A 20383-nucleotide genomic window follows, 5' to 3' on the forward strand; every position below is an offset into this window, starting at 1 on the left:
TTATTGTTTAAGGTGTTTGGGGGTAGGAGTATCTTGATTTGATTTGTAAGTCACATAAAGTAGCTGAATATCTAATCTAATAGGCCAAGATTTGTTGGCCTGATTTTATTTTTACATCCTTATTGATAGATCTCTATTTTATAGTAATACAATGGTAATATTTTTGTTGATTTGTGTTTGAAAGATGTACTAGCATATATTCTTTGAAAAATGATGTCTCTTGGGGAAACTTGTAGCAAAATGTCTTTTCTAGTTACATATCCAATGGAATTGTTCATTTCTATCACTGCAGACCCCATTAATGCCATTGATTAAGGTGATATATTCCATGTACATTATCAAAATAAATGAGTATCTGTGTTAAGAGCACGTTTGAAACCTAGATCATCTAGATTCTTCTAAATAGTCCAGAAAGCTAGATTGAAAGTACATTTACCGCTTAATTTAATATTTGATTCCCTCTCTTTTATCCCACCCCTATCCCAAGAATGCAGCTGAACAAGATAAAGTGCCTAAGTGCTTAGAGAACCAGCAGGCAGTAACCTCACCTACCACAATTCACACGGCAGCTTGTGCTGAGCTGTGGACAGTTGCCATCCATCCTCCTTCAGCATGGAAGTCAGGCTCGTGAGTTACAAGTACACTTTTGGAGAAAGAATTTAATTCTGAACAAAAGGAAAGACTGGTTTCCTTTGAAATGTTTTTATAATGGAAATAAGTTAACAGAGGAGAAAAAAAGAGAGACCTGATGGCTTGCAAACACTGTCAGGTCCACAAAGCGTTTATTGATCTTTGTATCAGGTGGAAACAATAAATCGTTCTTCTCCAGCTTCCACACTAGAAACTCCCTCATATCTCTCTGAAGCTTCAAACAGAATTACAATCGTGTGTAGCTAAGATTTACTTTTCCCCCACTCTCAGTTTCATTTTAACGCAATCATCTCACAATTATCATTCCCTACAATAAATGCCTTTGGAGGCAGGTTCTTTTGTTACGGAAGTACAAGGCATTTTCACTAGTTGTGGCAAATTTTTTTAAAAGACACAATAAGGGCAATTATGCCTTCCCCAGATTTCTATTAAATGGTATTATTTAATTCAGTCACAGTGACAGAGTCATCTTTCTTCTGTCTCATATAATCAATAGTCCATCGGGAGATAAATACATAGATACACAGAGAGAGATACTTTAAATATGATACTGAAATGTATTTGGATGTATATGTGTAAATACTATGATAACACAATTTGTAAGACTCTCTGCATCCTTAAGTTAAAAAACAAAGGACCTTCACATGAAAGCTATAACCCAGTTACAACCTAAGAATAGGGAGAAAGAGGAAAGGGAGGGGGAAGGAGGGGGATTAATGGGATTACACCTGCGGTGCATCTTACCAGGGTATGTGAATCCTAGTAAATATGGAATGGGTCTTAGCAAAATAACTAAGAAAATGCTACAAAAGCTATGTTAACTAATATGATGAAAATGTGTCAAACGATCTATGAACCAAGTGTATGGTGCCCCACGATCATACTAATGTACACAGCTATGGTTTAATAAAAATAAAAAATAAAAAAACAATTATTTGGTAAGACATTTAGACATCACTCATGCACAAATTAAACACAAGGGAAAAACGAAATTGGAAGAAGGCCAACGAACTCAGAGTGACCACGTGCTGAGAATCTGGTTAACGGTAATTTATTTGAATGACATACTTTGCTGTCTTTTGTTGAAGTCTACAGCAACCTAGTGAATTAAGATGACAAGAAAGTGGTTAGAAGAAAGATATAATCTTTCTTAAATTTCATTCCTAAAATGCAACAGAATCACAAGAAAAAATTGGGGAGGAGGGGCGTGATTTTCTTCCAATGACTGAGAGAAATTTCTGGCACAGAAAAGGTCAGCACCAAATAGCTGCTTGATGAAATAATATCGAATTTGTTAAGAATGTAGTTAGATCATATAGGAAAAACACGTTCTTTTCTCTTCAGCTTCTAAGTTGAATGGTGTAGCAGATCATGACTACTCAAGGAAAACACAACGATTTTTTAATTTGTCAGATCACTCAAGCCACTCGTGCTCCAGAGACCTGTGTTCAGGTTCACAACACAGTAAAATCAAGCGTGCACAGTAGGCATACAGCAAATACACACTGAAGGAATAAAAACAAAAAAACAGGACATGATTATTTGCATTGTTTAGTCTCTCTTTTTCTACGTTGTTTTTGTTGTTGTTAAATTTTATTTTTCTAAAGTGCATTTGTATTTATTACCTTATTTTGTTCTTACAACATTTGTGTGGTATGCTTAGAATAAATACCTTTATATTCACTCTAACTTTATTCATTTAACAAATACTGATAAACCATTTTGTAATATGCCAATCACATAGTAGACATACAATTTGGAAGTATATAAAACAGAATAAAATCTCTACTTGATGACTCTGAGCGATCTTCATCTGGAGAAGGAGGGAGAGGCCAAGAAGCTGCGTTTGATTCTGCACTTCCTGTGTGGTCTTATTTTATCTTCCACGCCACCTTTAAACTGTATAAAATATATTCAATATGACAGCAAAATAGAGTCCTATTCACTTGATTCCTAGTATCTTGAGAGTTCTTTCCATTAGTGACCTTTTCTCCAGTACCAAAAAAGTGTCAGAAAGAGCACTAATGCTGAACAAAGTTGGAACAGATGCAAAGAGGATAAGAACAGGGTATATGTGAGTGTGTGTGTGTGTGTGTGCGCGCGCGCACGCGTTTGTGCACCTGTGCAACTTGTACATATATAAACTTTCATAACTTTTATAACTAAAAGAGAACAAGCTAATATAAACACAAATCAAAAAACTGTTGGCTCCACACGGTGTTCAACTTACAAACTCTTATCTTTAGAAGAGTAAGAGAAAATCTGAAGTCTGCAACTATTGATAGGATGATCTAAACGTTATTTCAGCAGGGGATCATACAAAGGAACAAAAGCACACTTCATGATTTGAGTGAAAATTATACAGGATGAATGAGTGACATTTCAGGCCTGACCTGACACCCCATGGTCAGTGCTACAACCATACCTAGAGAACTGCTTCAAGAGCATGGCATTTTGATAGTTGCTAGATATACAAAATTACTGGTCCATGACTGAGTTTTAAGAATAAAACCCAGGAAAAAATGTAATAAATTATGTGTGAATAAAACAAAACCTGATAGTGGCCTCTGCTATGCCACACTGCATTCCCCTGGAGTACAAGGAGTGTCCTCGGGCTTGGGAAAAGAATCGGAGAATGACTCTAGAGCAACCCTGTCATCCTTTGCCAAATCCTAGCTGTCTCATCTATCTCCAGCTTTTTTAACTTGTCTGTTAACATTAGACATGAAACTCATCTCTTTAATAAACTGATTTGGCCTCATGGGCACTGTTAACTCTGTATTTTTATTGTCAAATGTCTAGGATCAGAGGTATATACCGATAACCTTTGTTTTCCCTCTCTAAACCTTGCTAAATAGGACTGGCATCGCTTTTGTAGGGTCACTAAACAACCTTGTTGTATTCAATTCTCTGCATTATTTTGTAAAAATCAACTCCTGAGTCCTTGCTCCCAGCTTCTCCCCGGTGTCCTCCCATCCTAACCCTAGGGCCTACATTCCCCTGGTTCTTTTTTGTATATTGCTCCCTAATTCTCTGTTGTTCTTGTCTCTCTTACTCAGGGAGTTAATCAATTTTCAAGCCATTACCTATCTCTTCTGAAGTTGCTGTCTACAGCCAGGAGCCCTCATCAGCTCCACCCCCAAATCTCAACTCTGTGCTCACAGAATCAGCTGATAGGTGCTGTGCAGAGGCTGCTGATTAGTAACAGAAACCCTTCGAGAACTCACAGCACAGAGCTGACCCTTTTCACCTAAATTCAAAAAGTCCAAATCCAAGGTTATCATTAGATTTCTTCCAAATACCACCTTTACAGTAATTGCTTAATTTGCACTTGTATCAACTCTATGACCACTCTCAGACTCATCAACACAGGTTGGGTTCCCAGGGAGCAGACTCTGGGAGGGAGACTGGCTTGTGTATCAGGGAGCGCAACCGGCATCAACTCACACAAGAGGGGAGGAGGAAGCCGAAAGGGGCAGAGTGAAAAGCTGGGCGTGATGATGTCTCAGTGGAAGCCTCAGCTGAGGCTACATGGAGTTCTGGCTTCAGGGTTGCCTGACATATGGCCAGAGTGCCCAGCCTTCTTACCCCACATGGCGTATTCAAAGGATAGGCATGCCCTTGGGCAAGGCAGGTGATACATGTGGAGGACGGACAGCCGAGGGCCAACTCTTAACAGTCCTCCCAGTATCTGTAGGAACAAGTCCTTCATCTCCAATGGGGCACCTAATCAGAAGCTCACAATGTCCACCACATTCACCAAGTCTTGAAATACATAGTGGGAAGTATATGGAGTTTGAAGTTAAACAGAACAAGATTCTCACCTTATCTCATCAGTGATTATCAGTTATCATAGGCAAGCACATCAACTACTCCAATCTAAATCTTCTTATAAGATTATCAGTGATATATATTATGAAAACTTGTAATCAATGTTGGCTCCACTGTGGTTGTCAACACATGCAAATTCTCTTTCACCCACCTGGCAAGTTATTTTAAACTATTCTCTTTCTTTTCCAAGCCCTGAGAGTTACTTTAAAATGACACAATACATCAATAAAGATATACTGAGAAACTACTTCTAGTCAGGATTATTCTAGGTGCTACAAAGAACCCAGAAAAGATCCCTAGACTTGTGGAGCTTAAATTACAGTGAGGTAAGAAAGGCAATAAATAAGAAGACTAGTAAATAAAAATATAATTTCTGATGGTGACTCCTACGATGAAAATAACAAATACACAGTGATGTAAGAAATGATTAGTGGGGGAAGGCTACTATCCGATGAAGGGACACTGAGCTGAAATGGGAAAACCAAGACAGGACCGACCTAGCAGAGAACCAAGCAAGCGGGGCAGGTGGGTGGTCATCGCAGACTTAGAGAATGTGATGAGAGTCATGAGGCACGTGCAAGGCGTGGATCGTAGAACCTGAGTGCAGACTACAGCGTCACAGGTGAGTCAGAGGTGCAGACTCTCGATGCCTTGTAGACCATGGTGAGGCATGACCCCCGCATCACTGTCATAGTTCAAGGATAAGACACATCCTGCCTCGATCATGGTAAGAACTGGATAAAATCAGCATCATCGTCTCTACGACCCTCATCCTTACAGGTTACACTGGTCTTTTTTCACACAGAATACACATGTGCTCTACATCATGCCAAATGCGGAACGTACAGGATAGAATGAGGGGCAGGAATAGCTGCTGTGGACATCATTTAGTAAGTTTTTAAAATGTGACTTTAGATTTTTAAATTCAAATGACAATATCAATCTGGTCTGAGTGCCCCACGTTAGGCATCTGTATTGAGTACAAGCCGAATGGACCAGTAAGTGTTCGTTTGCTGGGTAAATGCTGTCTGAATGAATGAATCTGTGAAAAGTAAATAAGTGCATAAGCAAGACACCAGTAAGATCATATTTGTTTTTAACATTTCTGGAAGGGCATGTCATTTGTAAGTATAGCAGACTGACGGAATGACCCTGAAATGTCATATGCCAAAAAAAAAGGTCAAAATATTTTCCATAAAAATCACAAGTATGCTAAACAAAAAACATAGGAAAAGGTACTATCTAGAGGTTTTTCCAAAGCATGTGGCTTGAGGTAACTGAAGGGATCAGGAAATGTGATTACCAATATACAAATCAGCAAGGTAAGTAACTGCTGGGAGGCCGGGGTGGGTGGACTACTTGAGCTCCTGAGTTCGAGACCAGCCTGAGCAAAAGCGAGACCCCATCTCTACTAGAAAAACTGAGGCAAGAGGATTGCTTGAGACTGAGTTTGAGGTTGCTGCGAGCTGTGACACCACAGCACTCTACCCAGGGCGACAGCTTGAGACTGTCTCAAAAAAATAAAAATACAAAAGATAACTGGTAAGAAGGAATTGGAGAAAGGCACCAAAATTTACTCATCATTTACCAAATACTGTGTTAGACACTTTTATACTTTCCATCTTCATAATCCTATAAAATGAAGTATTACCCTCATTTTACAGATAAGAAATAGAGCCTTGGAGAGGCGAATTTATCCAAAGATGCACAGGGTGACAGGAATGTGGCTGACTGCACATCTGCTCTTTCCCTAGAATACAGAGTTCAGGAATCTGAATGAATACGCTAGTCCACAAGCAGGCAGTAAAGCGTTAATGATAGGAAACACAATGCTTCCAATTTGCTGTTCTTATTTTATTACATATCTGCTCTTGAGTAAGAGATTAGTGGAAGTATATGATTTCAGAGATGGGAAGCAGAGACAGGAAAGTTATTTCTCAAAATCAAATCAGAACAAAAATCAGAATGCTGCATTTCTTGGTTATAGCGATCAGCCCCTGCCCATGCTGGGTACAAACATACACAAACGGGCTTGCAGGAATTTTTCAATAAAAATAAGACAAGCACATTTACCAAATTATATACAGAACTCTAAAAGTGTTTGCTAAAATCCACTCGGAATATGTCTCCCTCTCTTGAGACTCCCCTAGTGGAATATGAGAAACAGAGAGTGCACATGAACTCTTTAGACCACAAGGACCATTTAGCTTGTCAGCGCTTCTGCATAGGGGAAGTTCAGTGTCATTAGCACTGGGGTATCTAAAACACTCCCCTTTCCAGCACTCTCACACGATGGCAGAGTGATAGTTAGTGGGAGGACAACGCTGAGGGACTGAATCACACAGGAGAAACTCTGGGATCATCAAAGGCTTAGTCACAAATTTAAAATCCTTTAACTAAAGTGGTATTTTTATTGAATTTCACCTGTTCATTTAGAAATTGATACTACACATGCGACAGCTCATTTAATCAGAATGTTTGATTAACCAGAACTAATGTCTACCTTTCCAAATTAGAAAACACCTACTATACTCCTCCATGCAATAGGAAATGTTCTGGTAGGCACCCAATCCTCTTAATCCCACATGTTCCCGTACACTCGCAAGGTGATCGATCAGGGCTGAGCCAAGGAAATGCAGTGACGAGGGACCATGAACCTGCGCCGGATGATGCGGCTGAACATCCTTACATTTTCCAAGGATTAGTTCTAATTTTGTAAGTACTACTCAAGAAACGAGTTTCTCAAAGACTAGTATAGTTGACAAATGAGTTTCTTAAAGACTAACCAGTTACCAAGTTGGTTTAGAAATAGGAAAAAAAAAAAATGGTTACTCTAAGAGAATGAATTGAACGGTGAACAAATAAGACCCACATATACGCTAAATAATCTTAACACCAGATCTGTATCCAAACAGGAAGACTAGAAATGCCATTGAATCAGCACAGCCTGTCCCATCTGACCTTCACTCCCATATCTCCCAAGACATAGAAGACATATTTCCACCAGACTGTCCCTGAACACCTCCAGTTCCACCTGACATACAGGCTTTTTAAAATGTATCTAAGACCTTCTCTGCTTTATGCCTTGCACATCCTAATCATCCTCCTGGTTTGGCCTACAAATTCATTACCACTAACCTCAGTGGGCCCTCAAAAAATACCCAGTATTACTTCTACCTTTTCCTGGTCAGTGTTTTTCCTTCTTCTATAAACCAGCAATTTCTACCTTTACCACTTTTCCCAAAGACTCTATCCCCCCAGTGCTATTATTGGGTTCGCTAATGATAACTGTGGGAGAGACCTCTGGGTGCTCATGTATAGGGTTTTCCTTAACAGAACATTGGGTAACACAGGATTTCTTACATACTCAATAATAACAAATAAAATCACATGACAGAGATATAACTCCATGTCTTACAGTTACACATCTGTTTAAGAGATAATGTACAAACCCACTTATGTTCCCCCAAATAGTTGTTGTGTCTACAGGAATTTTAAAATAGTCCTACTAACTACAATAGAGGCAATTTATATAAATCTACAGATTATTACTGAGTTCCAATAAAAGACCAGCTATAGGAGTGTTTCAAAAATCTCAAACTCTAAAAAATAATGTTATAACTATATACACCCCTATTTATTCTGAGAAAAAGCTACAAGGACAATTAGATAAAATGATCAACCAAAATAAGGCAACACAAAATCTCCGTAACCCACAGAGCAGTACCAGATACAGCACAGCCCAAGGACTTGTTCAATCACTTACTCCTTCGTTCAATAAACATGTGCTGAGTCCCTTATAGTTTAGACCCTCTGTTAGGCATGTGCATACGGAGATGGATAAGTTATGATTTCTATCTTAGGGTGGCAGAATGAACCAATATCTCAATACAATACCATAAGCCCTGTAATGGAGACGTGATCAGTAACTTCGTATTCTACAGGGGAAAACGGCAATGGCTGCAAACAGTACTATATGCGTGAATGTGCATAAAAGTAGTCAGAAAAACCATCCTCTTCCAGTATGAAGCTGAAGGGCTCATGCATGAAGTAGCAGAGGCATCTAGCAACAGAGAATGAAAGCAGCTTTTTGACGGTCATTTTGACGGTTGCCCCAGCCACAGTAGATTCACACATAGCAGACGTGGTCCAGTCCATGGGAAAGGAGGCAAGTGACTTCAAGGATATAAAGTGAATATAATATCAGGACTTCCGCACAGATAGCCTCCTCTCATGACTGGCTGGTTCAAGAGTTGGCTGCGGATGCAAATTCTACAAATATTAGATTACCCTTTATTTGGAAAGTTCAATGACCCCATCCAACTTGTCTACTAAATGACAGAAAGATTAATAGGCTAAGGACATAGAACTTAGCCACCGTCACTGTTTTTGTCCAATTTTGGTAGAGTTTGGGGGTGGCCCTGTACATCTGATATCTGAACCTCCTATTGTTTCTTTTCTAGAAAAAAGTCCTATTATTCAGATGTTTTCCTCTCCTTTCACCTTTTAAATTTTTTCTTTCTCTCTTTTTTTTTTTTCTGAGAGAGAGAGAGTGTCTCGCTTTGTCACCCTCAGTAGAGTGCTGTGGCATCACAGCTCACAGCAACCTCAAACTCTGGGCTCAAGTGATCCTCTTGCTTCAGCCTTCCAAGTAGCTGAAAGGACCTGCCATAACACCCAGCTATTTTTAGAGATGGGGGTCTTGCTCTTATTCAGGCCCCAACCTGTGAGCTCAGGCAATCCACCCTCCTCAGCCTCTCAGAGTGCTGTATTACAGGCATGAGCCACCACACCCCCACCACCTTTTAAATTTTTTCATTGGCATATAAACAACTCGTTGCTCCAAAATGAACCAGTAGATGGAGCATTTGAGAACTGCTGGGCCAATCCTGCTCTTTAAAACCCAAATGCTCATGGTAATGACAAATTCACCATCACAATTTTTCACACAACTCTTCTCCCTTTCCCTCTACAATCCTCAACATTTTCAAATACCAGTTTCTTTATTCTGAGGGAACAGGTCATAAAACACATAAGTGACTGTGACCATGTGACCTACTGAACATAAACACAGGGGAGTTAACAAAACATCCTCAAGAAAAATAGAAAAAAAAGTCCACAATAATTAAAGCTACAAATGGTAAAACCTCAAATGCCTCCTACCACACAACCAACAAAGATTATTTTGACCACAAAGGATATTGCCACAGACGTGGTGATAACAGCACCAGCTCACCACCTTTATCCCTGTCCCTATTTGGGCAATAGCTGCTCGGTTATAGCCATCCCAAAGGAGCCATTTTCAGGGTCATTCTTTCCAAATATCAGCCTGCAGAGCTCACTGAGCTTAGACGAGTTATTCTCAAGGTATGGAATTCAGTCGCCTTCAACACAGCTTTAGTGTTGTAGTCGAGACCCCCACCTGGAACTGTCACCCCAGACCCTCTGTGGAGGAGACCCAGGAATCTGCACTCTCACAATTGTCTTCAACTCTATCTTACGTTCACCAAACTTCAACAGCCACTGGCTTAAGTGAAGCTGTGCCAAATAAGCCTCAAGGAAAGCCTGGTCGGGAAGTACTTTCTCCCTATGAGAATGTTCACTCTTTCTCAATTGCCCGCAACAGTCTTAATAATAAATCTCCAGCCTTCAGATATGTCCATGTTCCCCACTTTCTAAGTCACTCTAGGCTTCAATTTCATGAGGTGTTGTGAGCTTACAGCACATAATTTCAGATCTCCAGATCTTATCCTGAAATGATGTTTGAAGACCAAGATTATGTCATTTCTAACTCCCGGCAGTGCGTTTTTGGCTTGCTGACAAACATTTCTCTCACTTGACAGAGAATTGTGGAGAAAACACAAGCAATGCAGACTAGAGAGGAGTGATCACATTCACCTGAATTCTGAAAATACAAATTGGCTGCTCAGAGAGTCCCAGCGGGAGGATGCTGTTCATCTGCTTAGAGGAGAGACCTCATTCTAAAGTTTTGTTGTAAACAGAAAGTGTAAGTAAAGTTTAAACAAGTTTACACTGAGTATGTCTCTCCCAGACTGGGTGCAAAATTTAAATGATTCGTTTGATGGAAGCAAATAGATCGCAAAACACGCCAAACACAAAAGAAACATTAACATAACTAGATAATTAAACAAGAACATCCATCCACTTATTTTGAGCATTGTATTAAACAGCCTTTAGATAACCAGATAAACATAAGAGTATCAAGGATAAAATCAGAATTTAAACAAAGGCTTTGAGTTTTAAACTAAATCAACCCAGGGCCTGCAAAAAAAACCAAAAACAGTCACTAGATACCTCCTGCACACATGCCACATAAATTTCTTTTCTTCCTACGTGTGTGTCAAGTTCCCAAAAAGAAAATTATACTTTCTTGATAATGCATGATGAATGGCGTGAACACATTTATTTTGCTATCTCATCCAATAATAGATGTATATTATTTTTACTTTACTTTACTTTCAGCTCCATATACGATAGAGGCAACAAGACAAAAAGATGAACAGGATGAGTGATGACGACACAGCAGGGAAATCCACAACGGAACTCCCTGCTCTTCCCAGGCATCTCCCAGTCCTTCAAGGCAGATAAATTATACACTAAAAGGAATATACCATCACTTACCGCCTCTACTTACAAACTAAGAACCATCGATAACATTTTCCATTGTCAAAATTTATCTTTAAAATGAAAGCCTAACACTTGACCTGGTAGCTAAACAAGAACAGAGCGCTATTCACTCAGACCAGACGTAAGTAGAATGCTGTGTGTGACGACTGCATCTCACAGCTCAGACCCCTGAACACATGTTCAGCTTAATTGGAATGAAATGCATGAGGAATGCTTAAAAGTTCTTAGCCAAATTAAACAAGCAGTTTCTCATTCACCTAATGTTTTTCCTAATTTAAAATTAATTTGTTGTGAAATACTTACACTCTACCAAATATATATGTCCTCACATTTTTAAAGAATTTATAAAAGTGGTTTTTACACTGCCAGATAGCATATAATAATTTGATGGAAATGTTTGAATCTACAATGATTCCATATGTCTATGTACAAGCCAGGGAGCCCACAAGGGACTCCAGTTTTAATTTTTTTAATGGATTGGTCAGTCTATGCCAACCCAGACCTTGTCCTGAAATGATATTTGAAGACCAGTCAAAATAAAGTGCTTCTTATCACTTTTTTTAAAGTACTTGACATCCATTAATCTATTCTATGAACTCTTCCAATAAGGTTACTAGCAAGTGAATTATTAAGAAAAAAAAAATTAGAGGATTTCGAATTTGGTCAAAATTAATGGATCTCACACTGAAAATTTACTGAATTTATGTAGCTTTACAAAGAATATTTTTCCTCTTTTACAACAAGTCTACAAAGTAATTATTTTCTTACTTCACAAAAGAGGAAAGAAAGGCTCCAAGAAGGTAGGAGGTAGCTTTCCCAGGACCTCACCCTGGGTCAGAGGCTCAGCAGTGGATTTTTCAAACTCCTAGTCTGTCAGACTCCAAACTTGGTTCTTTATACTCTGTCAAGTTATTTCTCAATGATTAGGGACAAGGGTAGAGAAAGAAAATAGCCATTAAATTTTGATTTCAGATTATGGTATCTAGTTTCTACTAATGCAAAAACATCCACTGGAATACATTTTATCTAATTTTATACTTACAAGGAAGGTATTTCTCAAAGCTTTGCTAGCCAAAATGAGCCCCAAATTGAAAAAGCTTTAATTAAAATACAGCATATAAATTTTCCAAATATCCTTACCTCACAGGTATGTTTCATTTATGTTTCACTGTTGACATATGAATTACAGTCACACTTTCTAAGGATTTTTTTTTTTAATTTCTTCAAGGGTTTACACATGTCAGGGTATTGATTTTATCTACTATCAGGAGAAACTAAATATGTGATTTCCTTACCTCCTTTCCTATACATGTATCAATATAATTTCCCTTCCAAAAATAACAAATCAGTTTCTGCTTTTTGCTACTGGATCCAGCCTGGATCCAGGTCAGTAGCTTTCCTCTCCTTACTTGCCATTTTCCAGTTGTGTTACTTTTCCCATTCTCCTGTCTATGCTTCCGAGGTCTTCAAAGACACTTGCAAGGTTCCCTGACAAGAAACCTAGGGAAGTCTTGCCCTTAACTTAGACAGAAAATCTTCACTGACCTTTTGACATCAGCAAACCGAAAAGTGATATCAATCTAATAGAGCAACTAAGCAATTCTCATTATGAAATTCCAATCCAAATAAATGACTTACCAAATTCACCCTTGATATAAAATCCCCCAGCTATTTCTCAATATGTGTTCCCAATTACTATATTTTTTTGCAATAAATAATATAATAATATAATATAATATATGATTTCTACATCCTCCATCAGGTCTTTAGACTTATTTTTATTATTATAGCTGCAATTCCTTCAATATACTTCCCTTAAAATAAAGACTATCATTAAAGAAGTTCCAGGGTCTATTCAGCATTCGTCAATTTTGCTCCTCACAATACTTGCCACACTGTAGATCCTCAAATATCTTTGAATAATTGGGTGAATTAAATAGAATTTGGATGTCCCTACTTAAGAAAGTAAACTACTTTCCTTAACTTTTAAAACTCATACTATATGCCCTGGTTTTCTTTCATGCCCTCTTATGACAGTTTAGGCAAAGTCCAATAATATACAGTATGTCTTTGTAGACTCTCAGAATGGGGAGGGATGCTATTCGAAGGTATAAAGCACCTTACAGGTGAGAAGGATTTCTGAGAGTTAACGTGTCCGGAGCTACACAATTATTTAGTTGTACAGGGCAAAATTAGAATCAGATCTCCAGAAGTCTGAATTTTTTTTATATATAATCCATTCAATTTATTTTTATTATTTAAATCATATAAAGTACTATAATTTTTCTACCTCACATCAATGCATGTAAAAATGACTATTAAAAAACCAAAAACCTGAGATTAGGTATTCCATGCACATAATAACTAGTTTAATTACTTGGCAATGTCCTGTTATTTATTGAATTCATTTTTATTTCCTACTCGCAAATCACTCTGAATAAAAAACAAATCCCAAGTGCATAAGACACTTCATGGTGAGACCACTGAGAAAACAGGAGCTTCCGCAGCCAGGCCAGTCTCTCCTGAAGCATGCTGTGATGAATTGCAAGAAAGCTCACAGTGCTCAAAACAACTAGGATGTCCACCTAAAAAGGCTCTGCTAATGGTTACTCTTAACTGATTTAAAAAACAACAAAAAAAAAGTTGTTCAGCTCTAATGAGAGAAGAGCATAATCCATCTTCCTAAATGTTTTCAGAGAAGTCAGAATCCTTACAACGTCAAAGAATGAATCTACTGGAACTTTTTGAGGTAGCGTTCTAGCTTGCCAAAAAAAGGAAAATGGGGATCAGGACCACACAGATATAAGTCACCATTTTGAAATATAACCTCTGTTGTCCTTGTGTCATTAAGTCTACTGATGATATGATTAGCCATGAGAATTCTTCTATACCTGTACTATGATGCTGAAAATGTTTACACTATATTAACCTGCATGTTCTCAGTATCCACCTGACAGAACCATTTCAAAATAGAAAAGAATTACGGCAAGGAAAGTATATAAAGCTATTGTACATATTTGAGCATCAAAGGGCCTAACACAACTCTTTTCAAATTTCTCATTCTGAAAACCAGTATCTGGGTGTGTGCTTTTCATGCAGCAAAAAAAGAGTCATTCAAATTTGCCTCCTAAAGGTAACCATAGAGACTATTTCCTCCCTTTATTTTATCTACTACTCATGTAAGTTGTTGAAAAGTCGCAGGTTAAATTAGCACTACCAAGGGCACTACCATTACTTTTTTAAAATTTGTGAATTCTGGTTCTTAAGCAAGAAGATAACTTCAAGACTGTATAAAAACAATTCTCCCAAAACTAACCATTATCTTTAGTAAAATCAGTTTATCAAATATGAATCTCTTGTACTAAGCAATTAGTCTATTGCACAAATGTTGCTCATAGATACTGACACCAACCTACAGATACACAGGTTATGAGACTCTTCTTATAAAGGATTATGTTCTACAATCTGCAGCATCAAATAGTTCCTAAGACTGTGCTGCCTGGAAAATATTGGCAGGGAAGATCATCAAACAGCAGCCAACCCATTCTGAGGTTTGTTTCCCAGGTTATCAATGGGGAAAAAAGTGCCAGAAAGGTTATGTTAAAGGAGAAAATATGCAAGAAGAGGAAGACCACTGAAGAACATCTCCACTAATTAAAAATAATAATAATTCTCCATTAACATAAGTGGCACAAGGACATTTGCAGGACTGCCTGGCAGCAGTCCTCAGTGGCTCAGGGTGTCACTCTGCAGGTCCCTCTACCATCAATTACAGCAGTACTTTCAAAAGCAAGACTTAACAGCAGTCAAACAAGATCAGTGTTCTGATTCATTTTGGAGACTTTCAAGAAGTCAAAGTCCCAGGGGTGGATAGGTAAAAATGCCGTGGGGAGTTAAAACCCTTGTACCCAAGGTCAAAGTGAAGATAAAAGGTGGTCAGAGGTTTGACATTGAATATTTTTCATATTATCTGCAATAGAGTGGAGTTCTTCAAAACAGAGCTCACCCAGATGGGCAAAGAGTAACTAAGAGGTCTGGCATTCCTGCAAAAGGTAAAAATCAAAGGTAGCTGAAATGCCTGGACAGGACTGAGGCAGGAGTGCCCCTCAAGGATGCCTCCGAACCAGGGAACACCTGGGAGTGCTGGTACAGACGTCCTAGATGAGGCCAACTCTGGAGAAAGTAGGAAGACATGTATTCATTCTACAAATATTTACGAAGGGTCTAACACAAGGAAGGCACGAAAAAGTGAGGGAGAGGGCACTGTAGATTCCAAGGAAGGGAGAACGAAGGAAAAGAGACGGGTGCAAGAAGTACCAGAGAGGTTTAGAAAACCAGACGCCAGGTTTACACAGAGAAGCAGCTTGAGCCAATAAACGCCTGGTGAATAAGGGTAAAAAAAGCTACTGGGTGAGAAGAACACAAGGAATTAGAGGTTTCTTCACCAGAAGGCAACTCAGAAAAATGTCTGGCAGAAAAGTGTCTGAAGATCCGAGAAAAGAAATGAACAGGGAATGCGGACGGCCTGTGGAATTCGTTGGTGTCAGGGAAGGTCACCCCAAGACCAAGAGGGTGTGGGAATGAGAGGAGGAAGGGTTTCCCGGAAGGGTCTGGGGCTCCTCTGGGATGCTGGAGAGCTCAGATGAAAGGCACAGAAACGGGACTGCACAGCACTGTGCCTGGGAAAGTTTGGGGGAGAGAAAACAGGTGGGTGTGAAGGAGCACTGGGGCCGCCGGGGACAGCGATGAACTAGGCTCCAAAGCTAGAGGTGGGCGTGCAGGCCCCCGAACCTGGAGACCCCGGGACCCCATACGATGGAGTCGTAACTCTCCCGGTGCCTGGTGCCCGCCCTCCGCCCCAGCCCAGGGGATCGGGTCTTCCGGCCGCCCGAGTCCAGCGGAGAGGGCTGAGCCGGGCCGCCCCCCAGCGGCGGGGCTGGGGCGCACTCCGCCGCCAGCCGGGCGCCAACTTTCCCGGCCCGCGGCCAGTCCCCGGCTCACCGAGGGCGCTGTCAGGCGGCTGATGCTCTCCCCCAGCGAGTCCAGGTTGACCCGCCTCCGGCGCTGCGCCCTCCTGGCCCCGGCTGTGGCGGCGGCGGCTGCAGCGGAGGCGGCGGGGGCCGGGGCGGCGGCGGCGGCGGCCACCCGGGGCTCCAGCGGCCCGGGCGGGCTCCGGCTGCCGTTCCAGCAAAGCCTGGACAAGGGACACTCGCCCTCCTCCTCCGGGCTGGTCTCCAGGTAGTCGGAGCCCAGGGAGCTGAAGGACTCGGACGAAATCTTCCTCCGAGACATGCTGCCGGCGGCGCGGCGGCGGCCGAGGCGGCGGCGGGGACACGCGCGGCGGAGGCGGCGGCGGCGGCGGCGGGACCGGCGGGCGGCAGCGTTAGGCGCGTCGGGGCCGCGGGGCGCTGCGATCGCGCCGGCCGGGGCGGTAGTCCCCGGGGCCGCGCCGTCCCCCAAGCCGGCAGTTCATGGCGGGAACTTGGGGAGCTACCGCACCGTGGGGCCCGCGCTCGGCTGCGGCGCCGGGCTGGGCTGGGGGCCGCCGCCGCCTCTGCTGCTGCTCGCGCGGCGCCGCCTCAGCGCCCGCCTCGGCGCCTCGCCCAGCGCCGCGCTCCGGCTCGCGGGCGGCGCCGAATGTGCCCGCTGGCGCGGGACGGGGAGGGCTGCGGCCCGCGCGGGAGCCAGAGGCTGCTGCCGCCTAAGCGCCGCTCGCCGGTTCCCTCTCCCCCGCCTCCTGCCCGCCTCTCTCCACTTGCTGCCCGCCTCCCTCCGCTCCCTCCATCCCCCCATGCTCTCCCTCCGCCGGTATCACGTGTCCCCATCATACTCATTGGGAGTCTCTGCCTCGCCTGTCGCCACGTTTCAGGAGCAACGAGGACACTTCGTTACTGTCCTCTGCGCGCCCTCCCGGCTGCCACGGTTTCTGCTCCAGGGAGGAGCGCACCGGGGCGCGGATCGGACCGAGGGGCTCCCACCCCAAACGCCCAGCCCCTCGGCCCTGGGAGGGGCAGCTGGGGGGGGGCTCTGGGTGAGGGTAGCTGGTCATGACCCGGCAGGCGCCGGAGGGGACACGGGCAGAGGCCTCTCTCTGGAGCCACCTGGGGAACCTGACAGCGCGAGGTGGAGACTGGGGTCCACGATTGGCCTTTCCCGAGTTTATTTAGGAAGTTCCGATGTGAAAGGCTAAGGCGGAGAGGTCCATCCCGCTCTTCCCAGAGAGACGCATGATAAAGAAAGGGGCAACACATTGGCTCCCGTCCTGCCCAAGCAGCTTGTGGGGCCCGGCGTTCCCTGCCTCCGGCGAGGCCGCGTGAGCGCGGAGCCAGGGTGCGGACGGCATCTCCCCGGGCCATGGCCCTGTTGCTGAGCCCAGCCCGGTGGGGTGCACTCTCGCCGCCTCCGCACTGTGCTGGACAGCTCCGCAGGCCACCTGCGGCCGCGTTTTCCGGCGTTGCAAACCGGAGAATGCGTCCCCATCAGACTATTCAGGACCGGGGGCGACTGGGAGTGATCCCTGTCTCTCCTCCTCAGGGCTCTTTGCGTTAAACGTGCGATGTTTGCAGTTGGCTACGGTGCTGCTGAGCAGCTCAGGAGAGTGAGCAGAAAGGCTTTTCAAAGCCCAAGAACAGACTAGCCTCAGCGCAAGCACATCTCTTGTTTTCACCAGTAGCTTTTCACCCCAAAGCTCGCCTCTTTGCAAACCAGTCCTTCCAGTGCCTGGCCCAGCTGTCCTGGCTTTAGCTCCTCAACGCCACAGAAACCAAAGCTTTCTCCACCCCCACCCGACTGACCCTTCCAAGTGAAGGCAGATGGGTTTGTAGGGGATGCTTATTTAAAGACAAAACAAAACAAAAATACAAAACTTTTGCTGTACTCTGGCCCGAATTTGCTTTTAACTCTAAATCTTCCCGAGTGTTTAAGAGAACTCAAATTTAAATGTTTACCCTTTGGAAAAATCCACTCAAACTGGTTCAGAGACATGCCTTATTCCCAGATCTAAAGCAAGCTTTAAAGATAAGAAAAACGTGTACTATCTCTAACACACTCCATTTCAAAATTTTACTTTTTTTTTTTTTCTGAGCTTGCCAAGGAAATTTCTAACTGTATAGCTCCTAGAGTTCAGCAATCTTGTTCTCAGTTCTTGTTGTTCTCTTGGCTGAAAAATGACCAGGCCCACTAAAAGCAAAGCGACCCTAAAACAAAGTCTATTGAGGAAGTGCAGGTGAGGAGTACAGAGAGAAAAGGCTGTGGTCTGAAGTCTTGTTTCACAGTGTCCGGATTGGACCCTCCTCATGGTTCAGACATTGTTGGAAAAATGAGAGTTCCATGACCTGAGTCTTTCTACACATATGAACCTCTCTGAAAGCCTGTTTTCAGGATGAACCACAATGTAGGTTTAAGCTAATGACATAATAATTAGCCTTACATTGTTATTCCTTCCCTTTCAGACCCTATTTGGCCCAGGATTTAGTACAATGATTTTCAACTGGTGTGCCATGAGATCTTAGGTGTGCCACCAAAAAAGTTTAAATATCATTAATTAAATTATTTTTGAAAGAAGTTCAAAGCACAGTAAATATATTCTTTGTAACTTTTTTTTTTTTGATCAACATAATTTAAGTATGCTGCAGAAAGAAATTTATAGGTTCAAGTGTTCTGTGAGATAAAAAAGGTTGAAGACCTAGGGAATCCTCTGGATTCCTTTGCAGCCACCCGCTAAGTTCTGACTGGTAGATTAGTAGGGTGTTCCCTCCCCTTGGCCCCCCATGGGTGACAGTTGCTCTGGTGCCAGGCTTTATCCTCCAGGAGGGGTGGGAGATCTTCCTGTGTACCTAACATAGTCTCCCATCTGAGCAGAGAAATTCAGGCTTCGCTTTGGGTAAACTGTTTGTTATTCTAGCTATGCCGTATCAATCACTATTTGTTATTCTAGCTATGCTGTATCAAGTTATCTTCTTTGGTAATGGTGATCTAATTGTCAAGTTCTTTAAAATCATGAATATTAGAGCTATTATTAAGGATACTAAATAGCATATGCCCTTCACATTTTTTCCAGTAAATTATTGCTATGCACACACACACACACACATAGTGGGATTGGTAAATAACTTCCCTATTGAACTTTGAACTGGAACTTTTTACCAATCATTTCAATTCTTGTCTCAAAGCCAAAGAATACAGATTGCAAGGCAATGAGAATCATTTGTTTCTAAAATTTACAAGAGGCCCAAGAGTCTTCCTGTTTACACTGGAAGTTTACTGCCAGAAAGAACTCTGAACCTATGGAACATTTTTTTCTTTGTGTGAACCATTTAAATCAAAGACTTACAACAGAATCTAGCCAGATGTGGTCTTACAATTTTCTGTATAAATTACTCTGCCTTTAATCATGATTTTCCCACTGATTTTTAAATAAATTTTTAAAAAACTATAAACAAACTGAGGTATAGTTAGACAGTTCATCATCTGTTTGCCTTCTAGGGTTGCTTTTGTATTTCTGCTCATGAGCAGGGTTCAGAATCTCTCAATATGAACTGTGTGCTCATACTGTGCTGTGTTCTGTACTTGAATTAGCATTTTTAAGATCAAGTATAATGTAGTCTCTGTTAAAAAAAAAAAAAAGGCCTTACAGTTAGCAAAAGTAATCCACTGTAGGCAGAGTAATTCACTGAGAGTTAATAGTCTATGCTCTGATTTTAGGAAAAGAAACTTACACAAATCTATGCCCACAAATTCAGCCCTGCTGAATGTATTATGTTTTAATAAAGCAAATAAAGCCATTAAAGCCCAGTCTCCTGGGAAAGGAAAATGCAGAAATATACTTGTTTCATTTATAAAGTTGGCCAGGGCACCTGAGGAATCACTCAGATTGATCAAGTGTTGGGAAAAACACCCCGAAAAAGCAGATTCTCCACCTCAGTGAAGATGGTGCTTATTCCCCCTCTTTAAACATTAAATAATTGTTGTCTGTGCATGCATTTAAAGTGTTGCTGTTTGTAAACTCCTTTCATTTAACATTGCTTCAATTAACTTTTCACTTCCCTAGGTTAAAAAAAGTAAAATCACCTCTGTCAATTTCAGATAAAAACTACAGTAAGTCCTTCCCCCAATTCTTTGCATTTCAGAGGTCTGACCTCTTTCCTAATTTCTTTTCATCCATCTAAGTCTCCAGCAAGGTAACCTACAACATCAACATAAGCATTCTCGGCAGCAAAGCTCTTCCCTGAAGTCAGAAGACAAGAAACTCTCT

General features: G+C 41.9%; 1 protein-coding gene across 1 annotated transcript in view; it reads right to left on the minus strand.

Moving 5' to 3' along the window:
• GUCY1A2 (guanylate cyclase 1 soluble subunit alpha 2) overlaps window positions 1-16805 on the minus strand; it is a 350273-nt gene extending 333468 nt beyond the window's left edge. Inside the window, exon 1 of the mRNA XM_053595047.1 lies at window positions 16132-16805. Coding sequence (XP_053451022.1) covers window positions 16132-16422 — 291 coding nt within the window. The 5' untranslated portion in view covers window positions 16423-16805. The remainder of the gene's footprint in view (window positions 1-16131) is intronic.
• Between the last annotated feature and the right edge of the window lie 3578 nt (window positions 16806-20383).

Source organism: Nycticebus coucang, chromosome 6 (genome assembly GCF_027406575.1).
Source record: "Nycticebus coucang isolate mNycCou1 chromosome 6, mNycCou1.pri, whole genome shotgun sequence".
NCBI classification, from domain to species: domain Eukaryota; kingdom Metazoa; phylum Chordata; class Mammalia; order Primates; family Lorisidae; genus Nycticebus; species Nycticebus coucang.